At 40.1% G+C, this 15,418-nt stretch overlaps 1 protein-coding gene across 1 annotated transcript in view; it reads left to right on the top strand.

Annotated features, from left to right (window-relative positions):
• The first annotated feature begins 1,235 nt into the window (after positions 1–1,235).
• BMS1 (BMS1 ribosome biogenesis factor) overlaps positions 1,236–15,418 on the top strand; it is a 21,368-nt gene continuing 7,185 nt past the window's right edge. The window contains exons 1-14 of the mRNA XM_080403075.1: positions 1,236–1,306; positions 1,644–1,885; positions 2,875–3,065; positions 3,611–3,690; positions 5,172–5,360; positions 5,936–6,078; positions 7,363–7,484; positions 8,201–8,394; positions 9,109–9,245; positions 9,814–10,646; positions 11,471–11,572; positions 12,701–12,858; positions 13,407–13,488; positions 14,464–14,540. Coding sequence (XP_080259201.1) covers positions 1,710–1,885; positions 2,875–3,065; positions 3,611–3,690; positions 5,172–5,360; positions 5,936–6,078; positions 7,363–7,484; positions 8,201–8,394; positions 9,109–9,245; positions 9,814–10,646; positions 11,471–11,572; positions 12,701–12,858; positions 13,407–13,488; positions 14,464–14,540 — 2,484 coding nt within the window. The 5' untranslated portion in view covers positions 1,236–1,306; positions 1,644–1,709. The remainder of the gene's footprint in view (positions 1,307–1,643; positions 1,886–2,874; positions 3,066–3,610; positions 3,691–5,171; positions 5,361–5,935; positions 6,079–7,362; positions 7,485–8,200; positions 8,395–9,108; positions 9,246–9,813; positions 10,647–11,470; positions 11,573–12,700; positions 12,859–13,406; positions 13,489–14,463; positions 14,541–15,418) is intronic.

Below are 15,418 nucleotides of genomic sequence, written 5' to 3' on the forward strand. Positions count from 1 at the left end.
CATGTATTTCACAAGTAAGAAAAATCTGTGCAATCAGATGCAATGCTCTCTTGCAACGTTTCTGTAAACTTCTGCTTCTTGCTATGAGGTGGCAAATGCCAGAACTCAAATTACATGCTTATTCAACTTGTAGGAGGTACTTTTCACAGCAATGATATTAGTAGCTTTCCCTGGACTTGAATGCCAAAAGCCTCTCTCCTGTCATGTGAGTAGGTGATGCTGAGGAAGAGGTGGGGCAGGAACCAAGTGCATTCCATGTTGGACTATTCTTCTACTGCTTGTAAAATGCTCCTGTTTATTGAGAAGGAAGGTTTTTGCATGCTGAATATTGAAAACTGTGTTTTCGTTCACATAGCTTGTCAAAGAGAGATAGTGAGGACCCAGATTTACCAGCGTGGTTTATAGTGGTCCTGGGCTTACTGCACTGCTAGGTGTCTTGAGTTCCTCATTTTATGGGAGCCTGTGAGGCCCATTCTTTTCTTCTTGGCCTCCTCCTCTAGCAGCAGGACCAGAGGGACAGCCACAGCCCTTGGTGTTGAGGCCCTGCTGGAAGCTGCCCACCTGGGAAGCAAGATCTGGTCTCTCCGATCACAGAAGCTGCAGCTCACAACCTTGACACTTCATTAGCAGTCCTGCTCCTCACAGTTTCTTGACATAAGGCAAATTACCGTGGAGAAGAGGGCTATTCACTTAATTAGGAAGGGGCTGTACCTGTAAGTAACTTCAGGAGGACTTGCCTACATGAGAGGAACCAGTACCCACTTCTCACCTAGAGCCCACAGGCCTAGTCACGGCCTGACGGGTGGTGGCGTTGGCAGGTGAGAAATGCCCCCATCTCACTGCGTTTCATCCCAGTTCACAGCACTGGGGAGCCCTTCGCGCGGTTTTATTGACTTGTGTGCCCTCCCGTGTCCCCCGGTAAGGATTCCTATTTTAAGAAAAACATCTTCACACCGATTCTGGCGCCGCAGCAAGCAGTTTGCAGCGGGGCAGGCCCGCAAGCCCCGAGCGGCCACCGGGCAACCGAGCCCTCCGCAGGGGCCGTCGGCGGGGCAGCCCGCAGGCTGCCTCAGCCCCCGCCGCCCTTGTTTGTTCCCAAAGGGAGCGCAGCCACCGGGGCTCGGCTCGCTTCGCCTCACCTCGCCGGGCGGGCGGGCCTCGCTGCCGTGTGCGCCGGCAATAGCGCTCCGCCGCAGCCGCCGCCTCGCCCGGAACTCCGAGCGCAGCCGTCGTTTCCCGGGGGCCGGAGGAAGGAAGCGGGCCGGGCGGGGCGGGCCCACGCGGAGGCAGCGGCGCGGCGGGACAGGTGAGTGGCGGCGCCGCCGCGGGACCCTCTCCCGGGCCGCAGGGGCCTGCGGGTGGCTTGCCCAGGCAGCTCGCCGCCGCGGCGGCTTTGGGACTCCGCTCTGCCTGGGGTTAGAAGTACCGGCCGGGCCGGGGACCCGCGGGCTGCCGGGCGCGGGGCATGGCCTGGGCCTAGCCCTGCGGCCGCCTGGCGAGCGCGGGGAGCGGTGCGGAGCGGTGTGCGGGCCTCGGCGCTTCTCGTGTGCGTCCATGCAGGGAGCGAGCAGCTGCTTTCCCGGAGGTGGCGGGGCGCTGGTTACCGGTGTGCGTGTGCTCACCGCGTTTGCTTCCCCTGTCAGCCGTGCGCGAGCACACGGAGGCACTTCCCATCGTATCGATTGTAAATAAATTGTTGGAAGAGTAAGATGGAGGAAAAAGAGAAGAAGAAGCATCGTGTGAAGCATAGTGGGCCAAAGGCAGAGAAGAAAAGGAAACGTTATCTCAATGACCTGGGAATAGGAGATGAGGAGAATGCGCGGAAGAGAAACCCCAAAGCCTTTACGGTCCAGTCCGCTGTGCGGATGGCCAGAACTTTCCACAGGTAAGAAATGGCTATAGAGCGCATTGGCTATAGAGCATGCAAGGTTGGCTAGATAGAAGTGTTGGATGAAATTTCTCTGTTGCATTGTGTAGAAGTAGACATAGTGTAATTTTCACTGCTGTGCTCATAAAGCTTTCATTGTTTACCAGGTTGTGTTGTATTTTATGCATGTATCAGAAATGTGATGCTTTCTGCATCTGTGTTTTGTGGTACAGCCGTGTTACTCTCAACGGAAACAGATATATGTAGTTTCTTACACTTGGTGGGAGTTTCACATATGTATTAGCATCTAGGCGCTTGGTGAACCTGTGTCCAAGCTTTTGCAAATACTGAAGACTTTCTGTTGTGGTTTAACTCAAGTCAGCAACTAAGCACCACGCAGCCACTTGCTCGCATCCCCTCCCACAGTGGAATGGGGGAGAGAACTGGGAAAATCAAAAGTAAAATTTGTGGGTTGACATAAAGGCAGTTTAATAGGTAAAGCAAAAACTGCATGCGCAAGGAAAGGAAAACAAGGAATTCATTCACTGCTTCCCATTGCCAGGCAGGGGTTCAGCCATCCCCAGGAAAGCAGGGTTCCATCATGTGTAACGGTCACTTGGAAGAAAAATGCTATTAACTCTGAACATTCCCTGCATCCTTTTTCTTTTCCCAGCTTTATGTAGTGAGCATGATGTTCTGTGGTATGAAATATCCCTTTGGTTAGTTTGAGTCAGCTGTCCTGGCTCTGCTCCCTCCCAGCTTCTTGTGCACCCGCTTGCTGGCAGAGCATGGAAACTGAAAAATCCTTGATTTAGAGTAAGCACTATTTAGTATCAACTAAAACTTAAGTGTGTTATCAACATTCTCGTACCAAATCCAAAACGCAGCACTGTAGCAGCTACTAAAGGGAAAATTAACTTATCCAAGCTGAAAGCAGAGCACATAAAAAGAATATATATTACTGTTTCTTAAGTTCTTGTATTTATTTATTACAAATTTCTTCTCAGAACTCAGGATTTGAAGACTAAAAAACATCATATTCCTGTGGTCGACCGTACTCCTTTGGAGCCTCCTCCTGTGGTGGTGGTTGTAGTTGGCCCTCCCAAGGTGGGGAAGAGCACCTTAATAAAATGTCTCATTAAGAACTTCACAAGGCAAAAGCTGGTTGAAATCCGGGGTCCTGTTACAATTGTTTCTGGTAAGAACAGGAGAAATGGAAATGCTTATTTTGCACTCCTTATTTGCCTTGCCTTTAGAGCTAGGACATGTTTATGTTCTCTTAATTTTTGGTCATTGTAAAGAAATCATTTGAATGTGTTACCAGGCATGCTTATTAACAGTAGAAGAAAAATGAGATTTAGGCTTTGGGGGGACTTGCCCCTCTAAACTTGTTTTCTGCCCTGCTGGGGATCCTCATTCTGGCTTTTCCTGATTTCATTCTAACCTCTACAGGTTTCCCATTCTTTTGGGAAGTAGTATTTTTTGAAAAGACCAAACAACTCCTTTGAAAACATGTACTCAACCTGATAATTTTAAACAAAAATGTTAAAACTTAGCAGAATTATAAAGATTTGAAAACGGGCACCGGTGCAATGATGCATGTTGGTCTATCTGCATGCTAGACAGGAATTTGAATTCCAGAATCTCTCGACGAACTTCAGGAATGTGACCTGAAAAGAAAGCAGTGGATGGTTAGTTTGCTTCCTCTGTTTCAGTCTTTGATTCTTAATTCTGTAATTTCAGGTAAAAAACGCAGGCTAACTATTATTGAATGTGGATGTGACATTAACACAATGATTGACCTGGCTAAAGTTGCTGATTTGGTAAGTTAACAATGGCATGTGATTTCTAGTATAGTTTATATTGAAAGTACTACTTCTGACTTGACTGCACCAGTGTCAGATTTCTCTACCTATTGCTATGGAAGGAAAAACTGTGTTTGGTTTCAGAGAACAGGACTGAGCTTGAAAATAAACCTAATGTTCTGGAACAACTCCTAGGACTTTCTTTATCCTGGGGGTGGGGGGAATTAAAGTGTGTGTGTATGGTGGTGGGGAGGATGTGGAAGAAGGGAAGTACAACTGTAAACTTCTAATGGAAGATCTTGCAACAAGCCAAGGTAATAGTCACTTTTCATTGAGGTGTTTTGGTCAAACAAAAATGTAAAATTTACATTTTACAAACAAAATGTAAAATCTGAGAATGATTTTTAGTCAAGAAGCTTGCAACTAATGTATGAAGCAGAAGTAACATATTAGTTTACTGGCTGGTTTTATGTGATGCACTCTGATGTCTCCATCTTTGAAGATCACTGTGTAGTATTATGATTGATTTCAGCAGAGTGTGGTCACCATTGTAATGTACTTGTAATTTTTGGTTCAGTTATTGCATCAATGGATCTCAGGGACCCAATGCATGATCCATTTGTCTGTTTAGATATATTCTGTGTGGATTTAGAGTTTATTATCTGATCAGGTAAATACGTGGGTGTGCTGATCCAGATACTGTTCTACTTGTATGCTTTCTACTTGAGGAAGGGAGATGTATTAAAAAATACTAAAATTTTTTGTTAGTAGAAGTGACGGATGTTTGAGGTTCTGCCTGCACGTGGTGGTGCTGAGCATCTGCTTGGTTTTATTGTTAGGAGGCTGAGATGACAGAATCGCTTGCAGATCTCTGTTGTTGGTTGCCATGTGTTTTGCTGAGGCCCTAATACGACTTCGCTTGTTTTCTCATGGGACTGTTGGGTGTTGTTTTCCTGTGTCAGTGTGTTTTAGTGATGCGTAACAATAATTGCAATGTGTGAACTAAGTTTGCCTAATTTTAGATTATTAATGCCTTTAGAGGCATTAGTGCATCCAAGACACAAAGTATTTTTTTATTAATTTCCTCAGACGTTCCTGCAGATGTTGGAAGGTACTCAAGTTTGCTTATTTTAAATTCACCAAGTAAACACCTATTCAGACCTTACTATGATGCTGTATGTTGTTGCGTTTGTAGAGCAGCCTTACTCTTCTATAGTTTTTTCAGAGACAATGAGCAAATCAAACCTATATAAAGGAAATCTGATTGATTGGTAGAAGAGATTTGATTTCCTAAGGCCCGCTAACTTCTACAGCAGCTAAGACCCATACTTTAATTAAAAAGCCAAAGCTGATTTTCAGGTTATGCGAAAATAAAGAACAAAACTTTTGCCAAGATTTTGGTTCCTAAGAAGCTTGCGACTTGAAAGGTGTGGTCTTTGAAATCGGCTCCTGTGGGCACTGTGGTATTGGTGTAATGAAATGCTGACTTGTGTTTTCAGGTTCTAATGCTTATTGATGCCAGCTTTGGATTTGAGATGGAGACGTTTGAATTCCTGAACATTTGTCAGGTACATGGCTTTCCCAAAATTATGGGAGTTCTCACTCACCTCGATACATTCAAGAACAACAAACAATTAAGGAAGACTAAAAAGAAGTTAAAGCACAGATTCTGGACTGAAGTGTATCCGGTATGACATAAATATTATTTTTTCTATATATTTTGCATTGTGGAAGTGAAATTAAAAGTCGGGCGATACTGAAGTGTTTAGTATGTTCTTACATTTCTTAAATAATATATATATTTAGACATATTTTTATACATAATATATTTTTAAAATCATAAATGGGCAATGCTGATGTTGTGTCAGATTGTATAATCTTTCTTTTATTTGCTAAAATACTTGTGTAATTATTCTGTATCCCAGTGTGACAAGCCACTGAACATGAGATACTAGTTAAAAGGTCTGTTACGCAGGAGTATGTATATAAATATATATATAAAAGGAGTAGCTGCTTGCAGCCTGAGAGACAAATTGACCTTTGTACGAGGTTTTCTGGATGTGAATTTTTTCCCCTAAGATTCAGGGGGCAATTTTCGCATTCAAGTGAACTAGTTAGTTTGATCTTTTGCAACCAGTTGTAATCTGCAATTTCCGATTATTTGGAACAAATTTGAGACAAATTTGAATTGCATTACCTTATTTTAGTTTTGTAGGTATTTAATTGACGTTTAATGTTTTTATGTCTTTTTAATGTGTTTTAGGGTGCGAAGCTGTTTTATCTGTCTGGGATGGTTCACGGAGAGTATCAGAAGCAGGAAGTTCACAATTTGGGGCGTTTCATCTCAGTTATGAAATTCCGACCTCTTACTTGGCAAACGTCTCACCCATATGTTCTTGCAGACAGGTGTGTGCTTTTCTCTCTGTTCTTCAATCTCAGCATAGACAGCACTTTGCTGTTTAAGAAAACTGTGATACTAGAACCAGTCAGCTCTGTGTGAATGGGTATTTAGTGTTACCTAGATGGCTCTGGGGAAATGAAAGCGTACTTACCAGGTTTGTGCCAATAACTTCAGCCGTTGAGTTTTCACTTGGATCGGATCATGTAGACAGGCGTTTGGTATATTGTAAATACTTTTGAAACACAGAAAAAAATACTAAGATAATCGTGCTTGTTGATGATTTTATTTAATTTCTGTGGAAAAGAAACAGCATGCCAGCAATTTAGTAATGTCTGGTGAATTAGTCCTCTTGAGTTCCTGGAAACACCCTTTCTGCTACATTTCCACATACAGCATTTGATTCACAGTCTCTTTGGAACATGGAAGCGGTCTTGATGGTGGCTGTGCCTATCTGAGAAGTTACCTCACCTTTCATATTTTATCGCCAGAATGCTTACAGTTAGGACTAAACTCCCACAAGTGTCCAAGGTGCCTAGAACAAAGCTTTTTCAAAGCTTCACTTTTTTGGAAAAAATTGTCAGAGAAGTAGATAAGCATTATGCAAAGTACACAGAGAGGGGAAAGGGAGAAAAAAAATATTTTTTTGTCTTTCAGTAACATTGTTTTATGTTGCTATAACTGTTACAGTTAGGTTGGTTGGTAGGTCGGTTTTAAGCTGATTTGCAGCCAGAATGTGTGTCTTTCGTCCTGGGCTGTGTGGTTGTTTGGCCTCCCTTGTGCAGTGTAGAAAGGAGCTCTGGAAGGAGTTTCTCCCCGCTCCTATGCCTCAAAACAGCCAGTCTGTCCCTCTCCCCTTCCCTGTGGTAGTTTTGGTATTGCTCACTCCTATTATTAGGGAAAATAAAGTGTTGTATGGCTGCAGGGAATGTGACTTTCAGCTGTTTTCCCTCTAATGGAAAAAGTGATTTAAGGAGGGTTGTGTGTGAAAAGTGTATAAAATCTTACGTCCTAGGAAAGCAGTATGTGTTTAGTGAAATGTCAGTAAGTCTTTTGGAAATACATTGTTGAACACGATTATAGGAGTTTTAAAATACAATTTAAAAGTATTTTTGAAAGATCTTTTTTTCCATTAATTTTTTTTCTTAAGATCATTCGATTTTGATTATTAGTCTGCAGAACATGCAGTGGCAGCAAGTGATGCTGCAGTTCCCTTGTTAAATTACATTGTTTCAAAAGTTACTGTTGGAGAACCGCTGGATATTCTAACTTTTTTTTTTAATGTTGAGTAGAATGGAAGAGTTGACAAACCCAGAAGATGTTCGAGTCAATCCTAAATGTGACAGGAAGATATCACTTTATGGGTACTTGAGAGGAGCACACCTAAAAAACAGAAGTCAAATTCATATGCCAGGTAATTGGTCAGATTCTTAAAACTGTTTTTGTGCTGATGTATGAATAACAACATAGCTGTTGCTATTTTTATTGCGGAATGATTTGTGTCTTTAAACTGTATGTTGGAAAATAGATTTTTCACCTTTCTAAATACACGTTATGCTTTTGGAAATTACTTTTCATAATACCTTTTTTGTAAAAATGATTAATTTATATAGTTTTGCTTTTAATTATGCATTTTTGGTGCAGTGTTAAACACAGTATTGGCAATGTCTGAAGTTTTTCAAAGGTGTTTTGCTTTAAAAGGTGCTTGAAGTGCAAAACTTACCTGCCCTAATAGTAGAAAGTAAATTTGGCTTGTGTAAAACTTCTCGTAATCATTGAATATATTTAATATTTTAAGTGAATGATTTAAAAGCTTAAATTCAGAAATATTTTAATAATAAATTTACAGACCTACTTAGAAAAGAGAGTTGCTGGTTTTCTCATTTAAAAGTAAGCAGACAAACCCAGGGCTCTGCAGTATGCCAGTGAACTTATGTATGCTTTTCTAAGTTCAGGGGTAAGGCAGAAGAACTGGATGTTTGATACAGACTTTGCTGTTGATGAATTACTAAATGCTGTGATGGTTTAGATTTTTTCCCTTGGTGAATTTTTTCCTTCATGGTGAATTGCACAAATTTCAGAATCAAAACTTCATAAAAACCTTATTGCTTCCCTTGTCTGTTGCCCCAGGTGTAGGAGACTTTACTGTGAGCGATGTGAGTTTCCTACCAGACCCCTGTGCTCTACCTGAACAGCAGAAGAAGCGTTCCTTAAATGAGAAAGAGAAACTAGTCTATGCCCCTCTTTCAGGAGTTGGGGGCATCGTGTATGATAAAGATGCTGTTTATATTGACCTTGGTGGAAGCCACGCTTTAAAAGAAGAGGTAAGAGAATGCTGTTGATAATTCGAGTTCTCTTGCAAAACATAGTTTTTATCCTTAGAATCAAAATGAGTGTTTAAAAGTAAGCTTATTTAAAATAATCAGTCCTTCTGTATCTGTAGTAGGTAATTTTGTTTTCTCTAGTGATTTCAGAGGAGGGGTATTTTATTGTCTCTGTGTAAAATACTGTGCAAAACATTTGAAGGGTTGGTTAATATTATGTACCTAAAGTTAGTTTCATTAACTTTCCAGACATCGATTTAAGATTTATAAAAACTTCTGGTGCTGGGATATTATCACGTGTATTTTGCAGGGTAGGGTGACTGTGGAAGATCACTTACAGGATTTGACTGGTCAGAGGAAGAGGTGGAAAATGTTTGCATACAGATTGAATTCAGTGGTTTCCCCTGTGTTGTGCTAAATGTTAAATACGTTTGCTCTGTGATAATGTATGCTTGCTGGTACTTACTGTAGTGGTTATGTGCTGTGAGGGAGGCCCTCTTGAATTTTCCTTGTGTTAATGTTGTATGCTTTCTTGAAGTGTGAAGATGGGAAGGGGGAGAACTTACTATTGTGAGAAAATGTTTCTTTAAAATGCTTTGGATTTTTTTCTTGTGTATGCATATTTTGTTTTAGGCATATTAATGACTGTAAGCTGCTTATTAGACACTTGTTTATTCACTTTAACTGAAAAGTAAAAAAATCTTGGCTTTCCAGGAGGAAGTGAGACCAAATCATGAACTAGTTCAGAGCCTCATCTCCACACATTCAGCCATTGATGTTAAGATGGCGTCAAGCAAGGTCTCTCTCTTCATGGACTCTAGACCCTTAGGTTCAGAAGACATAGGACAAGAGTAAGTTTTGAATGCTGAGCCTTGTTTGAGCATGAATGAATCTTTAATGTCAGGCTTTAATTTAGGAAAAAAATTCAATAGAGCACAGTTAGTAGAATGGATTATTGCCTGATTCTTCCTCTTCTGAAACTACTTCTATGCCACGTGCATTTTGAGGTAGGAATAATGGATATTAGAAGAGTTTTGCAGGCAGTATAGTCCTGCCTTCCAGGAGTTCCTTGCTGGTACAGCCCTAGGTAACAGTTCTGTTGTTTTTCAGAGCTCTGGAGGATGGCAGTTATAATCTCCAGGAAAATTCATTGTATAACTTGATTTCATTCCAGGGGATTTCATTCCAGGGAAAACAAAGATATTTCTTGGAATTATTTATGGCTATAACATAGGGTGTATTCTTGAGTTAAGCATTCCATACTTAAAAGAATTCCATTGCCTTTGTTATGTTCTCCATAACCTTGCTGTGTTTAAAAAAGGATAAAATGAAAATAATGTTAACATAAAGCTTTGTTGTTTCATTAAAATTTTCTTGTACTTTACCATCTTACCCCATATATGATCTTCGGAAAACCAGGTTTGTGATGCCAAAAGAAGAGAGACAGGTTGATTTGAAGACTGGAAGAGTACGTCGGAAGGCATTATTTGAAGAAGAGGAGAAAGAAAATGATGATGCAGTAAGTGATGAAGAAGACGACCAAGAAGATGAAGCAGAAGCAATGTCTGAGGATGGAAGTGATGGCGGTGATGAAGATGATGCTGAGGAGGAAAGTGACGGAGAGCTATTAGGGGAAGAGATGGCTGTTGGGAGAGCCAAACGTCTGAAAACAGATGTGGCTAAAGAAGAAGCTGTGAATGAACTGCCAGCATTTGCAGACAGTGATGATGATCTTGAGATGAGTTCTGAAGAGGAAGGAGGAAAAACTGGCCCTGAAGAGAGTGAAATGGAAGAAGAATATGATGATGAGGAAGAGGAGGAGCAGCAAAGGACTTACGAAAATGAAAGCTCAGAGAGTGAATTTGAGACTGCAACCAAAAGAGCAGCTGAATCTAAGCAGTATGAAATAAATAGTGAAGATACAGAAATGAGATCACAAATCTCAGATCACAGTCTGAAAAGAAAAGCAGTGCTCACTACAGATTCAGGAAACTGTACAGCAGAAGAAGCATCAGAATCTGAGGTTGAAAACTCTTCTGTCGATGAGGGTGATGGTGAAGAAGGATCGCGTGATGACTTAGAAGTTGAAGAGTCAAATAGGAAGGGATTTCAGCACACTCAAGCTAAGAAAGCTGGTAGTACTAGACAGACGAAGCTTAAAGCTGTAGAAGCTGAGGATGACGATGTAGAGAATCTACTGCGAGGGGAAGAGGAGTATGAAGAAAAAAAAGATTTTTCTGCTGACACGGCAGGTAGACTGTAAATGTTAACATTTTTTACTGCCCCTTTTTAATTGGGTTTATTGTTAAAGGATATTATAATCAGTAAATATTATATAAAGTTGCCCCTCAAATATATTTATTTATGTAGTTGTTAAGCGGCAAACTTAAGTTGGGAAACCTGGGATTATCTGCTTTTTTATTAAGCCTTTAATTTGCAGTGTAGTATGCAGGTCTCAGGTTTCCTTTCCCTAAAATGGAGGTGATTAAGTTTATAAATGTCATTGATTCTGCATATATTTCTCTTAACTTGTGGCTGTGTGTGTAAAACAAATGATGATGCTTGTGTTAAATTTAGAAAGAATAAAACATTCTTGGAGGAATGTTGCGAAAATGTTTTAACTACTCGTTGAGCACTGGAGCAGGTTGCCCAGAGAAGTTGTGGAACCTCCAGCCTTGGAGATACCCAAAAGCCATCTGAACGTGGTGTTGGGCAACCTGCTCTAGGTGTGACCGGGCTGGACAGGATGACCTCCAGAAGTCTCTTCCAACCTCAGCCATTCTGCAGGTCTCTGAAGAAGACACGTACCACCATGAAAATGATCAAATCTGTTACTATTGCTAATTATGTCTTAAACTTTTGTCCTAAAATTAGAACATGTCAGGAAAAAAAAATCAGTGGTAGGATTTTTTAGCCACAATTTAGTTTTGGTCTATATATGGAGCATGAAAAAAAGAAGCTGGGTTGTGCCTACACTTCTTAAGCCTGTTGTCATGTCCTTACTTAAATTATTTGTGTATAGCTCCTAATTCTTGTTCTCTTTTGGAGGTAGAATGCAATTTTTTTCCCTTTTCAGGTGCACTTAAGTGGAAAGAGGACCTTGCACAGAAGGCAGCTCAGGCCTTTCTAAGACAGCAACGTTCAACCCCCAATCTTCGTAAACTCGTATATGGAACAGGTACAAATCTGTTTGGAAACTTGTGCTGTCTTCATATATGGTAGCTTTTTAGCTGTTACCAAGTTTGCAAGTCTGCATCTTTGAGCACTGTCTTTTACTGAGAGGTTTCAGGAGAGTTAATTGACTTTTTTTCATTGCTGATACTAATTTTCACTAATAATTGTAATAAAAGACTGTTTTTACTTCTCCAGTAAAAAGCATTTTGAGCTCATTTTGCAGACTACTTGATTGTTACTCATGTTTTCCGGTACAACTATTTTCCCCGAAACATTTAAGGTTCAGTTATTTATAGAACTATCTGGTAGATACTATGCAAATCCATTGTGGTAATTGTGTTTCATAAAGGAATATAATTTTTTGGCTGTTCTCCGGAATGTCTGTTTCACAGTGACTGAGAGTGGAATATTCTCTTAGATGTGACTTACTGTTTTGTCTCTAATAAGGGTGTTTGTCAAGGAAAAAGAAAAGCTAGCTGGCTTAAAAGGAAGAGAAAATTTGCTATTTATGTTATTTGTCCTGTTTAATTCACAACTTTTCCAGTAGTTGTCTGAGTGTACAAACCTCATCATGCAGAACCTCTGTAGAACACTATGAGAATTTGGGTTTTGTAAGCCTTCCACAGTGCAGGAGCAGGAAGGTTTGCTGACAGATTCTCAAATACAGATTGTTTTGGCATTGTTTCTACAACAAACATCATATGTTTGTTTATTGGGCAGTTATTATTTTTTATTTTTTTCGATTATTCCAGGTATGGAAATAGAACCAGATTTCAGGTTGTTCAAAGAAGTTTGAACTATGTGGAATCTGTGAAATGAATTATGTGTTTCCATGTGGAACCAACTGCACAACTGAAGTTCACGATGATCCTGGTGTATAGTATCTCCCTGATTGCTGCTCTCCTTATTTTGTCCCTGTGAGGGTATTAATTTAACTCTTACACTGGATCAAGATACCTTTCTTCAGTCTTTTGTTTTTAACACTGTTTTTAGTTTGCATCTTTCTTCCCCTCCCCCCGCCCCCCCCCAAGCTACTGCAGATATTGTGGAACATAAGGCAGAAGAGAGGTTGTTAATTAATGTAATCCATGTACTTTGGGGGAAGTAATCACAGCTTCTGTGTTTCCTTTAGCTGTCGAGGATGAGGACCACGAGAGTGAGGATGGAGGTGATGAACTTGGAGGTTTGTTTCATGTCAGCCGTCCAGACAAAGCATCCAAACAGAAGGCTGATGCTCTTGACTGCTCCAAATTTCTGATAGAAAGGCCACAAGACTGGGATTTAGAAGAGGTAATACCATTGGATAATTGCTGCTGCGTATATTATAGTGGTTATGTCCTGGCTGTTTCTCTTGAAATACTACTAAGTTGTAATTGAAACAGACCTATGGGAGCTACGGCCAGAACGTCCCATCTTCTGCTACTTGCTGTCCTTATAAGTATTTACAAGCTAACGGGCTCCAAGGTCTGTTTTTACAGGAATGGAATGTTAGAGTAGGTCAGTTTAATGCTTCGCTGTCTTGACTGTTTGGTGGATCATAGTGTGCTATTTATTTACTGAGAAGTAAAAAGCAGGGGAACCCCAAATGAAAATACGATGTAGCGTAGAGACATTTTTAGCGTAAAGACCTTTGGGCAAGAGTTGTATTTGGTTTCACGTCCTGCTTTTGCTGAGGCATTGTGTAGTTGGTAATGATGTCTCGATGTGGAGCTGTGTGTGAGAATATCAGATTATCTCTGAGGTCATATCTCTGATGGAGGAGTGGGGAGCATATTGGAGGATGTTTCTATTGATGACAAGCTGTAACTGTACAAGGCAACGATACTGTTATTTTGCAGGTTATGAGCAGTATTCGAGACTGCTTTGTTACTGGGAAGTGGGAAGATGATAAAGATGCAGCAAAACTGTTGGAGGAAGATGGTATGTGTAAGACTTCTAAAAATGATTATACAGGATTTTTAAGAGAAGTATGACTTTGTAGTTATGTATGTAGAACGTTTTGCTTTAGCAATATACTTGCAAATTTTTTTCAAACTATTGCATAAAGTATTATACAGATGGTAATATAATTAAACATTGCTGTAAATAGCTGTACAAACAGCAGGCAAGTAGCGCATTCTGAAAATAGGCTATATAATTTAAATTAGGAAGTAGTCCTTAGTCAACACTTGGCCATGCCAGCTTAGAGTTATGTATCAGTCAGCTGTTCATCCCCTTTGCATGGTTTCTTTTGGATAGTCTTGGTAGAAATAAACAGAAATTCTTCTTTAGTGGGAAGACAAAGTGGTCGTTCAGATCTGACTGAAAAGTGAGATCTGTCCTCAGATGTTGTGGAGGTGGTGGTTTGTGTGGTGTGTTTTGTTTATGTTTTTTTTTCCTTAATTGTGAAATATTTAGAAAATACTAATAAGATGTCTGTGTCTTATATGCAAAATGATTTTGGTTTGACAGGCTTCTATAAGCATTTGTTTTGAACTTTAATTTTTTAAAATAAAATTAATAAAAAGTTTAAATATAGCAGATAATTTCAAAGATAGCTCATTTGCTCTGCCGGTGTCATTAGAGTGCTGACTAGTGTGCTGCATGATCCTTTGGAATTATCTGGACTTTATTTACATTTTTGAAATTGTAACATTAAAGTGATTGAAAGGAAAAGGAGAAGCCACTGATGTTCAGCTGAGAATTTTCACCTGAAACTGTAGAGAGGGCAGAACAGACTTACAAAACTGTTGATGGGAAGAGAAAATATTTGGGCTGAAACTAATCTAAAAGCAGTACAGAGAAATACACAATACTGAAAATAAGAGAAATTGTATGGAACAATACAACAGAATGGTTAACTGCAGTATAACAGAATGGTTAATTGTCAGGTCTCTTGGGTGCTTATTGTTGCAGAAGAACTTTATGGAGATTTTGAAGATCTTGAAACCGGTGTTGTGCACAAAGGAAAGCATGCCGCTGAAGGAGATGAGGTCTGACCTGTGTTTTTATGCTCTTTAGCAACAATACATGTATATGAGTTTCTGATTAAGAGATAGGTGTCCTGTGTAATAAGTTTAGTTTTCACAAATCAATAGGAAAGAAATCAATGGGTATGAGGAGGAAAAGGTATATGTATTATGGACTTTGGAACCTATAAATGTCTGGAATGGCATGTTTTTAGTCTCAAACTACATTGTTGCTTAAAGTTAATTATGTGGGAGAAGTCACCTCACTTATTTAACAGTAGGTGTCAGGCTTAATCAAGAGGTGGAGCTATGAGAGAAGTATTTTAAAACCAAATGTGATCGTAACTGTTTGTACTGTGTCATTTTATCTGATGCAGAAGATTACAGCGCTCTGTTTAAACACAACAAATTGTGGAAACTGACAGTTTCCTAGTTGTTTCTCATATCTGCATAAAAGAAGCTGGTGGAAGCAATTTTATGCTATGGCTTGGATAGCTTCCAAGAACAGAACTGTAGTTGTCTGTGACTACAGATAGAAAAATCAATTTTTTTTCAGACTGAGCAACTTGATGGCTTTACCCTCAATTTTATACTGAAATGCAATGGCATCATTTCGGCAGTTTTCAAATGGGTCGTGAACAAACTTCCTCCTTTCTGGCCTTTAGAGTGCTGCCTTCCAGCATGCTACTACTCAGTGCAATCAACAATTCCTTTTTTTATTCTTTTATTATGTGGGCTTATTTTAGCTGCAGAATAACAGACAGGGAAGTGCTGGTCTGCTCCCTGACATTAAAGTAAGTATTAAGCAGGAAGTTTTCTCAGTGAAAAGGGATATGATTAGATCATTAAATGCTTTGGTCATTGCTGAAGTTACATCTTCTTGTTTGAATGACTTCAGTTTT

The sequence above is a fragment of the Falco punctatus genome (genome assembly GCF_963210335.1).
Source record: "Falco punctatus genome assembly, chromosome: 9".
Taxonomy (NCBI): Eukaryota; Metazoa; Chordata; class Aves; order Falconiformes; family Falconidae; genus Falco; species Falco punctatus.